Source organism: Aulonocara stuartgranti (assembly GCF_965226115.1).
Source record: "Aulonocara stuartgranti genome assembly, chromosome: 17".
NCBI classification, from domain to species: domain Eukaryota; kingdom Metazoa; phylum Chordata; class Actinopteri; order Cichliformes; family Cichlidae; genus Aulonocara; species Aulonocara stuartgranti.
In genome coordinates this window covers 26116796-26135788 of record NC_138953.1, presented here as the reverse complement: position 1 = coordinate 26135788, position 18993 = coordinate 26116796, and the positions used below count along the sequence as shown (strand labels likewise).

At 41.1% G+C, this 18993-nt stretch overlaps 1 protein-coding gene across 1 annotated transcript; it reads right to left on the bottom strand.

Annotated features, from left to right (window-relative positions):
- Positions 1-3006: 3006 nt before the first annotated feature.
- gnai1 (guanine nucleotide binding protein (G protein), alpha inhibiting activity polypeptide 1) lies at positions 3007-17881 on the bottom strand. Its single transcript, XM_082510755.1, has 9 exons — positions 17402-17881; positions 11431-11473; positions 9430-9571; positions 8954-9111; positions 7238-7366; positions 5834-5963; positions 5477-5630; positions 4647-4868; positions 3007-4203 (listed from the first exon to the last, which is right to left on the bottom strand). Exons 1-8 carry the CDS (start codon positions 17517-17519, stop codon positions 4678-4680), a joined length of 1065 nt encoding a protein of 354 aa, XP_082366881.1. The 5' UTR covers positions 17520-17881; the 3' UTR covers positions 3007-4203; positions 4647-4677.
- Positions 17882-18993: the final 1112 nt, after the last annotated feature.

Genomic DNA, 18993 nt, shown 5'->3' with positions numbered 1-18993 from the left:
TCACCTCCCTTTGCCCTTGGCCATGCTGAGGATCGTTGAATATGATCCGAGCCCTGCAGCAACATCGGAAAAGACAAAGATGGACGTTCCATAAATGCTGGCAACTTTGGACATCCATGTGGCCTATTTCCTCCTGCCTGAGTCACCAGGCTGTGGCCCCATCTGCCTCATGCCACTCCAAAAGAGTGCAATTGACAGCAGCAATTCATGAAACCCATTGCTAGCGATAGAGACAGAGGCAGCATGTACAAGTCAAGGCGACTGGACAACAAACAAACAAAAAAAAAAACACAGTAGCTATTGGACATAACTCAAGTTATGTTAAGTCTGCTGCCGTTAAGTTTTCTGCTTAGAGGCCCTCTGGCTTCTTCTTTAGTTGATAATTCTTCAAAAGGAGATGAGTGGTGTATATTATGGGATTAGGAGATCAGGGTGCCTGGTTACTACCTCCTTCTATATCAGCAAACCTTCCTAACCTGAAAGCCAAGGGGTCACATTTAACAGAACATTAAGGCAATTTTGTAAATTACAGTCATCTTAAATTATACTTAGAAACAAGCATTATCCAGGGTATGGTCATTGACTAACTACTGAAGTCCTTAGCTAGTGAACGGTTTCACAGTCAAATCTACCATAGCCACTGTGGTTTGCTGACTATAAATTTAAAGCCTCAAGTTTTGGTCAGTGCCATCTTTGTCTTTTAAATGTCTTGACAAAGAGCTGGATCTGACTGGGAAACCAAGATCACTTCCTGCTAACACAGTAGAGACTTGTCAGTCATGTAATTCAGCCATTCAGATCATAAATACATAAGTAGCCATACTTATGTTTGTATTCAGAAGAGTCATTCCAAAGAACTTTGACAGTTTAAGGCCTCACATTTTAGACCTAGAAGCTACCTTCATGTTTAATACACAGTCTATGCTTCACAGCCTGCCATGGTGGCTAAAAAAAAAAGCCATAATGTAAATTAGATACAAATTAGGCAAGAGAAAATTGCATACAGCCACGAATGTGTCGAGACAGTCCTACAGCTGCTTTACACTCCAGTCAACACCAAAGTCAATAGGCAAATGAGATCAAAGTGACCATGTATATAATAGCAAATACACGCCAACCTGTTTCACGTAGTAACATCTGGGCATGATCAATTTTTATTCAAAGAAGCCTTACCTTTAGATTCTACTGCAGTAGCGCAGCATTCAATGCCAAAGAGCAAAACAAATGTGCTAGACGGAGGCTGTTTGTATCAGGCATTATAAGGAAAGCACAGAATATATATGTGCACATAGTTTGTGTCCCGAGCTTACCATTCATAAAAATTCCAACTGCCAGTCAGACTACAGAAATAGTGAAGTACCAAGAATGAATGCCTGAGCAAATACTGAGAAAATCATCTAAGCAAGGAGTTGCTGCAATTTAGATACATTAAGAATAAAAGCACTTTTACATATAAGGTTTATCTGGTCAGAAAACACAAAAAAATCATTTTAGGTTTTTGTCCTTGAGTGTGATGTCTAAGGTTGGGGTCAGAAGATTGCATACAGTGATCGTGGGCATGACTGTTTTGGTATTTATTTTTTGAAACAATTTCTTTGAACTCTTTATCTTCTAGTAAGTGGTGCTGGTGGTTCTACAGTGTTATATAACTTCACAAGACAAAGGCCTATAATTTTCTCATAAATGATCATAATTGACTACAACTGGTGGATTCTCTTTTTCAGTATAAACAGGGTTTGTATGACAACTGATCAATACAATCAAGAAAGTTCAAGAAACGTCAGGTTCTTCCCACATGGTGGAAGGTCTCTTAAAGCAATCTTTTTTGCGCCACGGACCAGTTTATGCCCAACAATATTTTCACGGACCGGCCTTTAAGGTGTCGCGGAAAAATACAACAAAATAAAACTAGTACCGGTACCGAAAAAAAGAAGATTTATTCATAACACACGTGAAAAGACCCAGGAAAACAGAGTTAAAGATAAAAACGATAACAAAATAACGCTGAAAACCGATAAAAACCCTGAAAACCATACATTTCACACCTGAGCCTCAACTCTCGCGGCCCGGTACTAAACGACTCATGGACCGGTACTGGTCCGAGGCCCGGGGGTTGGGGACCACTGTCTTAAAGCCATTTCTAAACAGCAAGTTCCAAGATGATCATTTCCAACAACTGCACAATAATACGAGTTATTTGGCTACAGACCACTTTTATTCCAGACCACTTTGCCAAGGTCTGAAATAAAACCCAAATGGTTCCCCTAAGATTAGAAGAAATTAGGATGTTCAGGAGTAACCCAGGAACCACCAAGGTTCAAACCTGCAATTCATTCCTGGAACACCAGGAATACATCACTGTCCACAATAAAGTTTTCGATCTTTATGGACTGAGTTTGCTGACTAAGGAAAAAGTCCCTGTTCCAAAACAGACACCCTAAAGCTTCAATGAAATTTGCCGCTGCACATATGGGTCAAGCCAAATGCCTTCAGGAGTAAACCTGAGGCTTTCAAACCCAAGTACCACCTGTCAAGCATGGTGGTGGTAGTATCATCCCAAACACAGATCCAAAATCTTTTTGGAATGGGAAGCATCTGAAATGACCTTCCTGAAGACCCAACAACCCTACTGAAAGAAAGCTCTGTGGCAAGAAACAAATCAATTTAAATTAACTCCACCAATTCTGCCAAGAGTGGTCAACATCCGGCCAAGTGTGTGGTTGAGTTGCAAATTGCTAAGGGACTAAATTTGAGCCTTTATGTATACATTTGATTGTTTTTTTACAGTAATTAAAGATGTATGCTGTTTGATCATGTAAAAAGCCCCAACTTACCATGACGTTCGTGCCCATGAATGTATGTAACCTTTGGTAGACTAGAAAAAAAAGATGTTTTTAAATCATTTTAGTAACCCTGTAAACTTTAGTCATCAGGGAAAAAAAAAAAAAAAAAAAGAAAAGCCCCCAGATGTCAAAGAAAGTCATTATATACGATACAGCAGCCACATTGTTTGTAAATGGTTTTTATTAGCAAAATAAGGGAGATGAGTCTACAAAGATTCTCCTTCCACGGAGAACATACATACACTGACAGTTGTGGCAGTTTCTTTATATGAACAGATCCAGGATGACATTTTACATCACTCTCTTGCCAAAGTATTGCTGATCTATGATAACAGACCAGGCTTCCTTGACCATCACAGTTTCCAGGATCCTCAAGCAGTGTCTCTACTCTCAAAAATCATCATTAGCCAGGATCCAAGAACAGCGCCTGAATTTTAAAACATTTCAGACCTCATCCTCACCTTCATAATCTATTCTGAGATTTAGTTTCTCTTCTCAACACCAAATTCTCCATAGCCCCCCCCCCAAAAAATACATTAAAATATACAGTAAAATGTGCCTACTCTGGTCTTAGTACTTAAAACACTTAAGCATATTATAAGCTCAGTGCCTCAGCTAACCATTTTTTGAATGTTTGGGAAGAATGGATATTTTACAGATAGTTTAAAAACCAGGACCCCATATTTGTGGGGTAAATGTAACAATATAGATCGCAGTATTGTACTGTGTGATTGGCTGACGAGGCCTTCCATTGTCAGGGTGGGTGGGAATTAGGGGACCGTGGAGGCTACATGTTGGTCACAATGGAGACCCATGTACCTTATAAACTAGAGGTAAATCCTCCTGAAAGCTCAGTGGTGTGCACACAGAAGATAGCAGAGACACTAACATATGAAAACAGTTTACCTCTTAATGACTAGAACAATTCAGCAGGCAAAAGAACAAGCATTTGTACTACGACCGCAGTAAAAGGCATGCGAAGGCACAAGTACCAACAAACTGGACTCAAAGGTTGCACCCCTTTTCTTCCCTTTTGGTTGCGGGGAAGGGAGAAAAGAAGCATTTCCATCAACAGTGAAGTTTCATTTTCCAGAGACAGTGGCAGAAGGAACAGCAAAAAAAAAAAAAAGATCTTTCTCAAAAACAGAAAAACAAAAAAGATGAAAAGAATTTTGCAGTGACGCCTTTACAATGATACAAACATCCTACACAAATGTAACGCTAGTTCCAAAGGTTCCAAGACGAAAAACATAAATAAAGCTGTTAAAAGTGGCATATAGTACAGCACTGGTCCGTGACTGATTTTCCCCATTCTTCTCATCTTCCCCACTAAAGATGCACAATAAGCTGGCTCCACTGCCTGAGGACACAAGGGGAGAAATAAAGAAACATGAAAGACGAGTAGATGGAGGAGGGGTGGTGGTTTAAGGAGAGGCTTTGCAGACCTCGACCTTGCCGCTATCGTTTCACATGCATCTAAATTAAGCAGAAAATGAATTCAAGCCTTTGAAAAGAAGACGGCACAAATTTGCACACATCATTGATTAAATGATGGATTATTTTCCTTCTTTATGCTCTGAATACTTATATTCTGGAAACAAAAATACACACACACACACACACACACACACACACACACAAAAGTAAGTTTTTAATCATCATGGAAAGATGTAGATATTCAAATAAGGCTCCAGTGGTTTACTCAACTCCCACTCCATCCTGGTGAGCACATAAGCAGTTGTATTCCTTATATGTGCCCTCATCCATGACACACGTGTGCGCCACATGTGAGGGCTTACTTACCAATAATAATAATAAAAAAAGGTTGTCATCTTCAGAAGAGTCCACAGTCTTTCAGGTTGTTCTTGATAATGACGTCAGTAACAGCGTCAAAGACAAACTGCACGTTCTTGGTATCTGTGGCGCAGGTGAAGTGGGTGTAAATCTCCTTGGTGTCCTTCCTCTTGTTCAGGTCCTCAAACTGACACTGGATGTAGGCAGCTGCTTCCTCGTACGTGTTGGAGCCTGAGAAAGACGAGGAGGTGGAAGTGAAGTAGCCCGGGAAGTTACCATGTAAGGAAGGGACAGGGAAAGCGTAATTTTTGTACGGCGCTAGGAAATGAATAGCATGGCTGGGCTTTATCCTGCTAAGTGTGCTTCCTTTGTATGAAAAAAAGAAGAAGAAATAAATGGCTAAATTGTTATGCCAAATGCTGGTATGGCCCTACATCATGATCAGGACATCCCTAATGGCTATAATGCTTTGATAATCCACTAATTAGGATGCATTTGAATTATTGTGTATAAAAAGCAGAGATTGAAAAGAAAATTCGGCAGGTTTATGTAGACGAACATGCTGGGTTGAAGCAATAATTTGAGAAGGTTACTGGTGGTGGCCAACAAGTAGTCTGGCACATAGATGCTACACAAAAACAACATTTGGGTTAAGACTGATTACTGAGATTCAAAGATCGAGTGGTGGGCAGATTATCTCTTAGCTATAACTTTGTATTTAGCAGGAAAGTAAACAGTTTTAAAATTTGCCGTAAGACTTTGTTTTATAACAACACCAACTGAGGGTATCCTGAGCACAATGTGAATCGATGAAAAAGGCTTTTTACTGCCAGACTCACCAGCGTATTCTGGGTAGCAGATGGTAAGAGGGCTCTTCTTGATTTTCTCTTCAAACAGGTCCTTCTTATTGAGGAAGAGGATAATGGAGGTGTCTGTGAACCACTTGTTGTTGCAGATGCTGTCAAACAGCTTCATGCTCTCGTGCATTCGGTTCTGAGGAGAAAAAGGAAAGTGACGATGGGTCTTTGTGCGTCGCTCAGTGATCCACGAAGATGTCACGAGTGGAACCGATCCTTCGCTTCTACTTCTATGACCATTGTGATTATAATACGCAAAGACAAAGTTCCTGCTGTGTGTGAACATAGAGTGCCTGCTATTATGTCATGTTCCATGAGTCACACAGCTGAACCACTCACCATCTCTTCATCCTCAGCCAGCACCAAGTCATAATCACTGAGAGCCACGCAGAAGATGATGGCCGTCACACCCTCAAAGCAGTGGATCCACTTCTTCCTCTCAGACCGCTGACCTCCTACATCAAACATTCTGGGTTGAAGACAGGAGTGGGATCGTGTGAGCATGTTCCTCAGCATGACAGCTTACATTAGAGATAGTGCTTGTGAAATCCAGAGGTTTACAAAAAAAAAAAAATGACTACTATGGCGAGTAGTGATAAAAGTACAGAAAACAAATGACTTTGTGGTTATAAATGAAAGATGAACTTTAAAAACATTACTACAGAAAACACTGAGGCATACAACAAGTATAAACACAAAGAGAGATTGAGAATAACCAAGCCAGGCAACTCGTATTAGTTTCCTTTTCATGCAATATTACAGTGAATTACACATTCAACTTGCTAACTAAGCTAGCTTCATGAGACTAGTGTTATTTAACTCCACAGACATACCCTTATGGTAACATCTGGCTGACAAAACAAAACAAAAATAAAAAAACAAAAAAGACAGCTAAAGCCAAAATGCCAAGCTTGAGCCAGATGTGATGGTGGCTACTTCCATCTTTCATATACAGGCTATCAGAAAAGCACTTTTCTGGTTTTACTTGAGAGGGCAATGTAGGTACTTCAATTCGTGAACAGGACTATGATTTTCAATTAAGGCTCATCACAGATATCACTTTATATCTACAGTTTTTTCCACATTTTTAAGAAAATCAATCTGAGCATACATTACGTGAGACACCCTTGTGCACCGATGTACAAAAACACACAGCTGTAGTGCAATAAGAAATACCAAGGGAACCATTCAAGGCCTCATTTAGCTTCTGTAATAGCTCCTACTGGTGTATAAAACTGCACAAGTCCCATCTGGAAATACTTTAGTTTTAAAGATGGAACAGGAGGCGGGCTTGTGAAAGGAAATTAAACCATACTTGGTGTTCAGATTAAATTGGAAGCAAATTCAACCAGATGAGTACCTAAACTAAATAAATACTTTGTTCTTGAGAAAACCTGTAAACTCCCGCATTACATAAAGCAATATCTACTTTGGCTTTTGTAAGTGAAGTGTGCTTTTATGGAGCTAATTACAGCGATGTGACGCTGAATTGGCTAAAAACATTCCTGGTATCATGACATCACCAAACCTCCTGCACTCACTTCCTGTCTGTGTACATTAAAAGAGGGTGACAACTGAGTCATCGCTGATGTGCGCAACACCTTTGCAGACTGTGTCACAACTTACAGCTGTGAATGCATAAAGGGAATTTCTTTTGGAGTGAATGAGTCAGTAACAGGAAGGAAAACTAATTAAGACATCTTGTAAAACACTCTGAGCCAGTTGTTACAACAAAATTCTCACTTGAAGTGCAGGTCCTTAAATGTGAAGTGCGTCTCAACAATGCCCGTGGTTTTCACTCGGGTCCTCAGGACATCCTGCTGAGTTGGGATGTAGGTGGCCTGGGATATCCTGTCCAAATCGTTCAAGTAGCTGAGAGAAGGACATAAAGAAAAGGACATGAGGAGGGGAGGGTTGGAGAAAATGGATCAAGGTCACCTGTCTCTGCTCCCAGTGCAGGGAGGTGAAAACCAGGTTAGATTCTATATTCTGGTCATAAAACTAGTCATTTTATGTACACATTTCAATACAGCCCTGTTTTACACATTTGAATTCAGTTTTTCAGTAGAGACAAAACAACAACAACAAAAAAAGAGGAAGCTAGTGACAGTATAGAGCATTTGCCATTGTGTCTAAATTTAACAGTGGTTTTGTGGTTAGAGCTGTTGCCTCACAGCAAACAGGACCTTGGTTTTAATCTAAGTCCTGCTCTTTTTCAGTGGGGAGTGTACATTGTTTTCGCTGGTTGCGGGGTTCCCTTCTATGTGCTTTGATCCCTCCTACAGTCCTAACAACTTGCAGCTGAATTGGAAACTCCCTACGTGTGAGTGCGATTGTCTCTGTGCATTAGCCCTGTAATAAACCAGCCATCTGTCCAGGGTGCTGTCCCACATTTTGTCAAATAAAGTACCTGCTGGGATAGACTCTCATTACCTTGTATGGGAATAGCTGTGTACTGAAAATAGAAGGGTGGAATTCTATTTATTCTTTATCACTTCGAGTAGGTTTTTGCTTTCTCGACAAAATTCTTGGACATCAGTGCAAACAAAAACAACATTCTCTGCCGACTGTAGTGCTGCAACACATGTATGAAGATAGAACATTTTGCAAACAGAGTAGAAATATTTTTAATCTTTTAAAATATGCAATACCGTTAAGTATATTAGACAAACTAAACACACTTTGGATGCATTACGTTTTAAGTTGATACCTCAAGGTTACTGGTGATAATTTAAAAGGAAGGAGGGGGGATTAGTAACCTGTAGTTGTTAGCAGAAGCAAAGTAATCTCAATTTCATGCAGACAAGCCTGCTGTTTGTCCTGCAGGATATTATGTGGAGTGAAAAAATAATAATTCAGAAAAGCCCCTGGACAGCAGGATAAGCGGAACTAATTAGAAAATGGACAACTGCTGCAATATAACTGCTGATGTTTGCTCTATAGAAGCAAAACAAGGTAGATGGCTTTCCAACCCTGAAAAATAATAAAAGGAAAAAAAAAAAGCTGCCTTGTGATAGAATTTGTTGAAGTGCCAGGGGCAATATATGCTAGGTTCCAACTAGTAAAGACATGTTCAGCTACAGAAATTTCTTTTTTTTTTTTTACTGAGTTTTTAAAATCTTTAAGCATGTGCTAAATGTTCCTGTGCTGAAGGAGAAGGTCAAAGATTAAATAGTCTTTGCAGCCATCGCTCTTCAGGCACGGTAGAGGAAAGTAAATATTGACAGATTAAAAGTCCAGACACATCAGCCATACAAGTAGCTCTCTGAGTATGGTTGAAGGTTGGGGCAGCGTGTGTCTGGCTTCTGTGTTTACAGTGGAAACGCGCTCATTTTGGGCTCCTGGTCATCGGACGTGAAAGACTTTGTCATCGCCCGTCTTTTCTGCCGATGACTCACGGCTGTGGTGAACCCGGCGATTATTAACGTGGTTGCTTATGTGTTGGACTGCGTGACTCACTATGCTGCCGAGTCGTTGAGCTGATATTCGCGGGAGCGGCTGAAGCAGGCTTGAACACCTCCGTCCTTCCAGAGTCGCTTGATGACACCGGCCAGCTCAGCTGTCATGAAGCCTTCCTCTGCTGAGCCCGCCAGCACAAACAGTTGCCGTGCATCATCCTGAGAGAGGAGTCGGGGTGGTGTCAATATCATAAATCAGCCATCTCAGTCATTACACCACCATTGTGATTCACATGAGCTATCAAGCTAAAACACCAGTCACATTTTAAATACATCGCAGGGAAAGCTACAAATTAAAAGACCCAAATAAATGACCCTACTATTTTTATAATGTTATGTTGAAGGGCGTGTAAGCAGACTATTGTTCCTATTGACAGTGATCACTTAATGTAACTACCTGCTTGTTTCCCCAACACCACAAATTTACTTTGGGTTTCTACTCTAAACAGACCAAATTACAATCTTCTCTCTACTCACAGCTCTTGCTGGGTCACCGAAGTCGATCTTGAGGCGCCCCATGGCTCTGATGATGGCGATTATGGACTGGATAGTGTTGCTGTAGACCACAGCCTTGTACTGCTTGCATTCCTCTTCTGAGTAGCCTGCCTCATGGATGATCCTGTAGAGAAGGGGGGGGGGGGGGGGGGGTACTGGTTAGCAGTGGGCCTAACCAATTCTTCCTGCTGAATGATGTACAATTTTTTTTAATCATTTTTAGAAATCCTTCTTCCTCTTTAGCTCAAATTTAGTATCGCTTAAAAAAAAAAAATCCCCATCTGCACAAATACTGCCTGGCCACAGTGGCCCTGAACTCTTTGCTCCTCATTTCTGGCTGCAGGAATTATTATCCAGGGAAAAGAAGCTTTTATTCACCCTCTTATAGTTGCACTCAGTGTTGGTTACTAGACAAAAGCATCAGCTGAATTCATGCTACGTAAAAATAATATCTTGAAGTTCTTTCAGTTTATTTCGCACAAAAATTCTGAATAGAGCTTTGGTTTTGCTGCTCAGAAGGAAAGGCTTTATGCCATACTTCTGGCAGTCTGCAAAGCCACCTAAAAGCCCCAAACCAACAATGCGTCAGTCAGTCTTTCGGCAAATTCCATCTTCCTTACACCATCGCTGGCTTTCAGCCCTGAGTCCATCTTTTGCTCCTGAAGATGGGAGCTCTTTTAATGTTGGTTAACTTAAAGTGCCCATTTTCACTGAAACACATCACCCACTGGAATCAGGTGGCTCCAGTGTTTTGGTCTGTTTTTGAAGTGCTTAAAAACATGATAGTGCAGATGTAAGCCACAAGCAGAAAGATTAATCTGCCTTTTATTTTCTTAAATATCATTTTATTATTATCATCATTTTGTCTATAAAATAATAGAAAATCGTTAAAAATGATAATCGTCATTTCCTAAAGCATTTTTTTGGTTTTGCAGATTAACCCACCAAACCCTCACAAATTGGAGCTGAACCTCGAACAAAACCCAGAGAAGAATGGTGGTTGCTGAACCATGAAAAATACAAACCAATGGTATTACAGCATTGACGTCTAAGCACAGAAAAGGTTCATAACATCCTTAACTGCGTGATGGTGGTCACATCTACTCATTATAGTTTAGATATTATATTCTGACTGTATCGTTAGCATGATCTTTGTTAAAGAGTGCAGGTCGGGGAAACAGAGACGCCGATCACATTGGGACTGACTGAAACTGACGCTGGCTTCAAAATAACTGCCTGGTTGCATTACAAAGAATGCTTCAGTGGCAAGACTTGCTCCTAGAAGGCTTTAATTTAACTAATCAAATGACTAAAGAGCCTTCAGCCAGTTATTTGAACTGTTCCAGCTTTACTTATCAGATGATGTAATTATTCATTTTGTCTTTTAACTGAATTTCTTTAGACCAGCTACAAACACACAATTCAGCTCTATTAACACTACACTAAACATAATGTAAACACTTTCCTTAAATCACTGTTTAAATCTGTCTGGGGACTGAATGATGATCTCTTGCTTGTCAATAACAAATAAAGTAATATTACAGTAGGACAGGTGCTGTAAAAAAACAAAAACAAAAAAAAAAAACCCCAAAAAAACTGTACAAATATATTGTGCTTCTGAGATGTGGATGGCTGGTGATTGACGATGCAGCCATAAACATTTATCAAAAATGTATTTCATATGCAGGACATTCGCACGCACGCACGCACGCACGCACGCACTGATGTATGCTGCTGTGTTGTTTCCATGACCATTATGCATGACACCTGTTTGTACTGCAACTTGCAGGGCGTATTACCACCCATAGAGACTATGATGGGTGTTTGACACTGTTTAGCTGAGGAAAATGAATACTCTTCCAGTGTGTAATCTAGTGTGGTGTCAGTTGTGCATCTCATCAGAGAAGCCAGTGGAAGAAGAAAAAATAGAAGCGAGAATGGAGTTCATTTTGCTCGTTCAGTACAGGAGAGAAATGTACTCACTTCATCTGCTTGACAATTGTGCTTTTCCCTGATTCGCCAGCACCTGGAAAAGACAAACATAAATAAATAAATACAAAAGTGGACTTTACTTGAATATATCTGAAACCAACCCTTATATTAACCAGCCCACGAAAGTCTATGCCTTTACACGAGGATTCAGTGCGACCAAACAGCATGACGGGAAACCGTGAAAACGCAATCTGATACACGATCACGTCAACCAAAGGACAACTCCTAAACAACACTGTGATTGTATGAGTGCGCTTTGAGGTCTGTGCATGACTTTAGCGTTTAGGTTAAAGATTCTCTCTCAGCTCCGGGCAGTTACAGCCTCTAATACCCTGATTCTTAAATCCCCAAAAATGGGACTGAATCTGTTGCTCTGTAAGCTGAATGCTCGCCTGGGATTTCTATCAGCATTTTGTTCACTTGGTATGAAGGCCGTGGGCGCATAACTAATGATAAGGAATTATTGACAGCAGCAGTGAGGTGCCTTTTCAGGATGGCAAGACACTAGGCGCTGACCACTAATCAGATTGACATCAGTTTCCTTGATTGATGAGACAATACTAGTGGTGGAGTAGCGGGTGCTCATGAAGAGAATGCAACCGTCGGCATGGCTTTTGTGGATCTCGAAAACCTCACAGTGTCATGATGACTCCTCTCGTTATTTCTGAGCCACAGTCACCTGAAGAGACCATGTGGCTCTGTGTGGGTCACATGTGGGTTTTGACTGCAAGTCCACTACCTATAACACATCCTTCTGCTCCCTTTCCTCTACCACACCAGTCCAGTGGGTGCGCCCTTTTACTGATATTTCTCTTTCACCGATAAAAGCCCATATGCGATATCTTTACAAACCACATTCATTAGACTTGCGTGCTCTAATGGGTATTACCATAAACTACATCAGAACTGCTAATGCACAATCAATGTCCTCATATTACATATATATAGTGAAGCAATTGGCCACTTCTTGTTGACGTAACACTCCTCTGCCAGTAGGGAAGGTGTTCCTAACCACTAAAGCGTGGCCATTCCCCCAAGTAAACACCCACAGCTCCTCTCTGTCAGCCCTAGAAACAGAATAAGAGGAAGTGGAATCATATCATGAAATCTACCACTATCTTTTACCTCGTGATGGAGTCAGCAGGGACAACATGGTGTGCTCTTGCATAATAAATCACCCACTTAATCTAGTTCCACTTTCTTTGTGATTGCAAAAACAAAACGACGAAGAAGAAGAAGCAGAAGAAGAAGAAAAAAGGGACATATTGCATTTTTTAGTGCCACTTCTTGTCCAGCCTGCCTTATGCAGTAAGACAGCATTATTTATAAAAACAAAATAAATACGTGTGTGTGTGTGTATATATATATATATATATATATATATATATATATACACACACACACATATATACACACACATACACATTTACTGCAGTATACACAGCTTGTGACTGCATTCCTGCGAACTTTCCTTCAGTAACAGCTGCATGCTGGCAGAGCACTGGCACTTCACCTTCAGTATAATTGGACGAAATTCACCTGAGGACACATTATTTTAATTACGTGTCACCACTCGGGTGCTGGAGCGCCCCTGAGGGGGTTGACGGTGCAGTGGCAGCTCCCCGTGCTCCGAGGCCAAAACACTCGGCTGTGTGAAGCCCTGCAGGACTTGCGCACAGACGGTGCAACCGCTGTTGCCTGAGCATGGCTTGCTGGTGAGCTGGCACAGTTGCACCCCTCGGCCTGCCCAAGACCCATTTTGACAATGTCGCTGGGAGTACTTTCCTACAGAAAGGTTGCACTAAGCATGAAATAGTTCAGAGCTGAGAAGAATCAGTTAATTAAAATCAGCAATTACTGATCATTCGGGATTAAGAATGACCATATTTCGGTACCCTTTTAGAGGGATTCCTTCATATTCAAGACGACAAATTATCAGTGACTCTTGAGCGAACTGTTGCTTAAATTCAGAGCAAATCACGAGAAGAACTTTCTTTATTATTACACCAAAGAAAGTTTAAAAAAGACATCTATGAAACATAAGCCACGTGTTTATACAAGTGAATTGACCCTGGTGTCTCAACAGCGACATAATCAGGGTGTGGCTTTCGTCAAAGTCTCACTATTTGAGGAACATAGAGAGAAAGTCGAACCGACTCGCTCTCTCCTTCACTCACACACACAGACCTTTAAGGGTTACTTTAGAACCACGGGCCTGACCTATCGCTCTTCATGCAGAGTCATGTTACACGCCCACAGCTTTGATACACCCACCCTAAAACAGCTAGAGTCAGAACCACTGGAGCAGCTGGTTTCTGTTTCTAGTGGTTCAAACTATTTTAGGAAAATTCGAGCAAACCCTTGCAGTGAAAATTGTGGTTTTCTTCCCCCCCTCTCTACTTCTTCCACTGAGAACAGAGCCGTTTCTATCTACTGACCGCAAACACATCTTCCCTCCTGGACCCTAGTTGGTCCTTTCCTCAAGTAGGGAGATGGGGAGGATATTTTAGAAGAATGTGATTAAAACGGCTGCCGTGGCCGGGCTGTCTCATTTATAGATTAACCATATGTTGCTGATAAATGTTGTGGAGAATGAGTAATGCGATACATGCAAACCAAAATTGCAGTTAGTAAAAATTCTCTTCATTCGTGCTGGCTTTGGGCTCGGATCGATGGCATGAAGATAAATTTGTGTGGGTCATGGGGTTTAAGCAGTTCAGGGGCTCAAGGAGAGCTTATGAAGTTTGGCACAATGTGCTAAACACATTAGTGATGCCACATTAGCAGCAGGAGCCCAACACCACGGAACCCTTCCCTCTTTTAGTTTTCCACTCTTATTCAGCTGCACGCATGCTTCTTCCTCTTTTACATTCTCCCAGTCTCCTATAGTCATTTTCTCTTTATGATTTAATGTTCCTCTCACTCACTATCCAATTCCTCTTTTCCGCCCCCCTCCCCTCCTTCTCCCCCTTTCGGGGATTTAAGTATGAGTCACTTGTGAAGGATTCCAGGAGCCTCGGAGAGGTGCTACCCGCCGCGGGAAACGACCACGCTAAATCACAGAGATCGATCTGCCAAAAAAGAAAAATCGACAACTAAAAGATTGCTTACCACACGCACGCTGGCACAGACTGACCCATTCGATGTCTAATGTGCTTACAGCAATAAAAGAGTTATTTAACTACTTTGTCATCTCTGTTTACTGTGAGATGGGGGCCATCTTCAAGCCATCTTGCAAAACTGGTTTTATAATTAGTAAAAGAACAAAAACACGGGGGGAAAAATTGAAAGAGAGACCGATGACACGAGTCAGAAAAAGCCCGAGGTGTATTAATAAAATCTTCCCACAGTTGCGCGACAGCTATAGAACGAGTAATTAGGCTGAGGAGATTGTAATCTATTTTAGCATGTAGATATGAATAGTAGGATAATTGGGTCCTGGAGATGATGGAAATAAAATGAGAGCCATATTAAGACTAGAGCTAAATGAAAAATATGTTTCGCAGAAAAGACCACATTTCCTCACTCTGCGAGAGACACCTGAGCCTGCCAGCTGGTTTGGACTTGACGCCCTACAAAGATTCAAATCATTTTTTTCATGCAAATTGAGTTTTGCTTTTTTACGTCAAGGCAATTATTCTTTGCTGCTGACAGGGAGAGACCATGAGCCTGTAATTAACATTTAGGACAGCGCTTGAAAACCAGGTGGTCATCACACCAAATTGTGGCCAAACTGTGGCCACCTGTTGTATACAAATATCTCGACACCGGGTTGAGGTCACCACCACAAGCTGCACAAAAGATTTAATGTTCTTTGAGTGCATCCAGAGGTATACAACAGCATCCCTGAATACACTGTTGACAGGGTGCGTTTAGAGAAAAGTATACTCATGAGTGGCTTGCAAATCACCAGCCTCAAGTCTACTCAGTGACTGTTTTTCTGCAAAGTAAACAATTCAAAAGCCCGACTCGGGTCCCCGTGCTTCACCGCACCGCAGCTTTTTTCATTTTTAATGCTCTCGTCATTAGCACTGTTCTCGTCTTACAGGTCCTCTTTTTCTTTTCTCCTGGCATCTCAAACTCTGTGTGTGTGTGTGTCACTTCAGGCAGGAACCTGAAGAGGCCGAGCGGGTTACCTGGCTACCACACTGAATGGATCAAACACAGATGACAGGCGATGGAGCCAAAGCAGCCACGAGTGGCGCCACGCGACCTATTCTATCAGAAACTGAGAAGTGCAAAAGTAGTGCCACATGTTTTTGTGTATGATACATGTTTAAAAAAATTAAAAAAAAACTAACCTAAAACTAATATTCTTCCCTACAGCGACATAGCAGAAACTTGACCTTACTTGCTTGCTTTTACTCAGCAAGCCCCATCTGGCCTCCAAACACCGAAGGAATGCAACTGATCTGTAATGGGAAAATATGCACCTACTTGTACAAACAAAACCATACCCTAGTAAAAGTCAATTGTGTCCCATCAAGTTTCACACACACACACACACACACACACACACACACACACACACACACACACACACACACACACAGTTATCTTCATTCAAAAATTAAAAGTAATGGTAGAAAATCTGCTTCTGAATTGTGTGTGCCTTCTGTTAGGTATTTGCCTGCTACTGGCATTTCCCTCAGACTTTGTGTCCTGCTAACCCACATACCACATGTGTGCATGTCAACACTTCCCAAAGTGAGCCACCTAAAAAGGGTTGATGGAAAAGTTTTTCACCTGTGGTCTTTGTTTACAAGCAAAACAGTGCTTCCCCACATCTCAGCAACACTTTTAATCTACACACACGTCTAGCTACTAAATGGAAACCGTTCACATAATGGTACACGCAGGGTTGTCAGATGGAGCTAGGAAATGACAAAACACATGAAATAAACGCAACAAATCATAATTATGAAGTGTAATAGTTATCAGTGGGTGTGCTGTGCCATTTAAATTACATCTCTGAGGTCAGTGGCAATTTAACACAGCAACAGCATATACTAGGTGGATTCGGGTACACAAATGAAGATCAATCAAAAATGATCACTGCAAAGAAGTGGCATGAGGCCACTATATCTACATCAGCATCTAACTTCATACAACTTCGGTTGTAAGTTGATCGGTTACAGCTTTGTTTAAATGAGTTCTGCTAATGTTTATGTGGCTTCTCCTAACTGAATCAGCCTTTATTCTGGCCTCTTGATTACTGTAATTTTCTGCATTTGTTGCACAAGCTGTGTGCCTATTGCTTGCAACACGCCTGCTTACGTCTTCAGATGAGAACAAGGAAACAGTGTTATAAAATAGGAAACAATAGGAATTTAACCTATAACGTCCTGAAACGAATTAAGTAAAAAAAACAAAAAAAAAAACAAAAACAAAAAAAAAAAAAACAGTTTTCAGTCACTGACTCAGGCCTGGGCCCCTAATGAGCCAAAGGCCTATTTTCACTGCACTGAACCGGACCAGACGAGAGGAAATGTGCCATTGTTGAAAGGATTTAGTCAATAAATTCTCCACGGAGACGGGCTGAAAGAATTAACGCCAACAGCTGGCAAAACAAAGAAAGAAAAATCTGCCATGCATGTGTAACCAAACTACAAAACTAACCCCTTAAAAAGCCAAATAAACGCAAAATGACATATCACTGGTATTTCGGCCACACTGGTGTCGTTTTTCCTTTTAAAAGGACAGGTTGTGTTACAAGTGAGAAGATTGGACGCTTAACTGTAGCTAGCAAGGAGGAGGGGTGTAAGCTAGCGATGCGGAAACTCAGCAACACTTCACAACTAATGTAATCTAACACAACCCCAACACTGACCATTAACCAGGGTGGTTAACGTGGGTTTCACAGCAGGGTGTGTTCCCAACCGTATCCTTTGAACTAGCAGTTCTGCGGGCGAACACACAGCGAAGTTCGTTCACCGCCCCCCTCCACCCCAATCTTCCTTACCGAGCAGCAGAAGCTTGACCTCCCTGGCTGCCTTCTCCCCGTCGTCCCGCAGATTTCTGTCGATCATTTTACTGCGCTCCACCGCAGCCTTGTCCTCGGTACTCAGTGTGCATCCCATCCTCGACTGTGTCCTTTAGACCCAGCTGGTGTCAAAGAATGTCTAAAATATCATATATACCCACATTAATTGGTTAATGCTGCCTTCACCCCGTACACACGCCCTTTTTTTTTTTTAAATGACTGGCAATCGAGCTCTTCAGGGGGAAAGGGAAAGCGATTCGACTTTTCTTAAAAAAAAACAAACAGCAACAACTCAGTTTTTCTTCACCCGACTGAAATGTCCTCAGGTTGAAATCCGAGGGAAAGCTATTTCGACAGCGAAACAATTCCTTGCTGATGTCTCTCCCACCCGTTCGCCTCCATTCGTTGCAGCGCTTAGTACTGTGTGTGGAGTTGCGGGTGGTGCGCGCTGTACTGTGTTCCGAAAGCAGCAACGGAATCAACACTTCCGGCTTAATTTTCCACAATAAAAGAAACACCTTTAAACTGCATACAAAATCCCTTAAAATAAGCTTTATGCTATACTTTTACATATTCCGTGCATCGAAAATCAATCATTATATATTTTTACAAGATTTTCTTTCTTTTAATCATTTCATTATTATTTTCTTTTAGCAAGAATAAATGTCAAGCGATTCGTATGAAACTTTTATTTTGAAGGCAATCACCGTCAACTGGAAATGTGATCAATTGAAAAGCATTCCCATAGCACACCCATAGCTTACAACTGCTTGCCCAAATAATTTTATTTTTTTTCTAACTTAAAACTATTATTTTGATTAACAGTATACAACATTTTTATTTCACCATATGTGAAAAATATAATTTTTTTTAAATAGCCATGACATGTTTACAGTACTATGCAGTGTTTCACTTTAGTTCAATATTTCACCACATCTGCTTAGACTTATTGCAACTGGTTAGGCTACATAACAAGCATGTATTGCTCCCATGGGAACTACACCTCTTACCATAGCAGTCCCATCCCCCACCCATTCACAGCCGGTCACAACCATTGTTTGTGGCTTAAATAATTTAGCCTGGCAGACAAAGTCTGAGCATTCAAAGTAAGCAATGCACTTTTGTGCACACATTCCTGCGGAGCAAACGTCATTTCGTTGCCTTTCTGTACAACTTTTATTTACAAATGTGACTTTTTACGAGTACATGCAAATATACAACACTGACCTTTCTATTTTAGTCCTGTTTAATGTGGAGATTGGTTATGCAGCTCATCTCCTGCATACAGTTTGCTAGTAGATTTTAGGTTGTACACCCTAAGCAGTACTACCACTAGTACTACTAAAAGCTGATATAATTTTATACAAGAAAACAAAGTTATATGGATGTAATGAAAGAGGACAGAAGACTGGTGTGACAGAGGGGGTGCTGGGGATAGGGTGAGATGGAGGCAGATGATCCACTTTTGTGACCCCTAAAGGGAGAATTTGAAAGAAAAAGACTTAAAAAAAAAAGTAACCTATAAAATACTGTATAGCTGTGGTGCATTCATATTCTTCGAAAACATGATG

Excerpts from the sequence above, each read along its gene's own strand:
- gnai1 (XM_082510755.1), bottom strand. The coding sequence starts at position 17,519 with ATGGGATGCACACTGAGTACCGAGGACAAGGCTGCGGTGGAGCGCAGT. Across the intron at positions 9,572-11,430 it reads ACAATTGTCAAGCAGATGAA|GATCATCCATGAGGCAGGCT; the intron begins GTGAGTACATTT and ends CCTTCTCTACAG. Across the intron at positions 9,112-9,429 it reads TCGGTGACCCAGCAAGAGCT|GATGATGCACGGCAACTGTT; the intron begins GTGAGTAGAGAG and ends CTCCTCTCTCAG.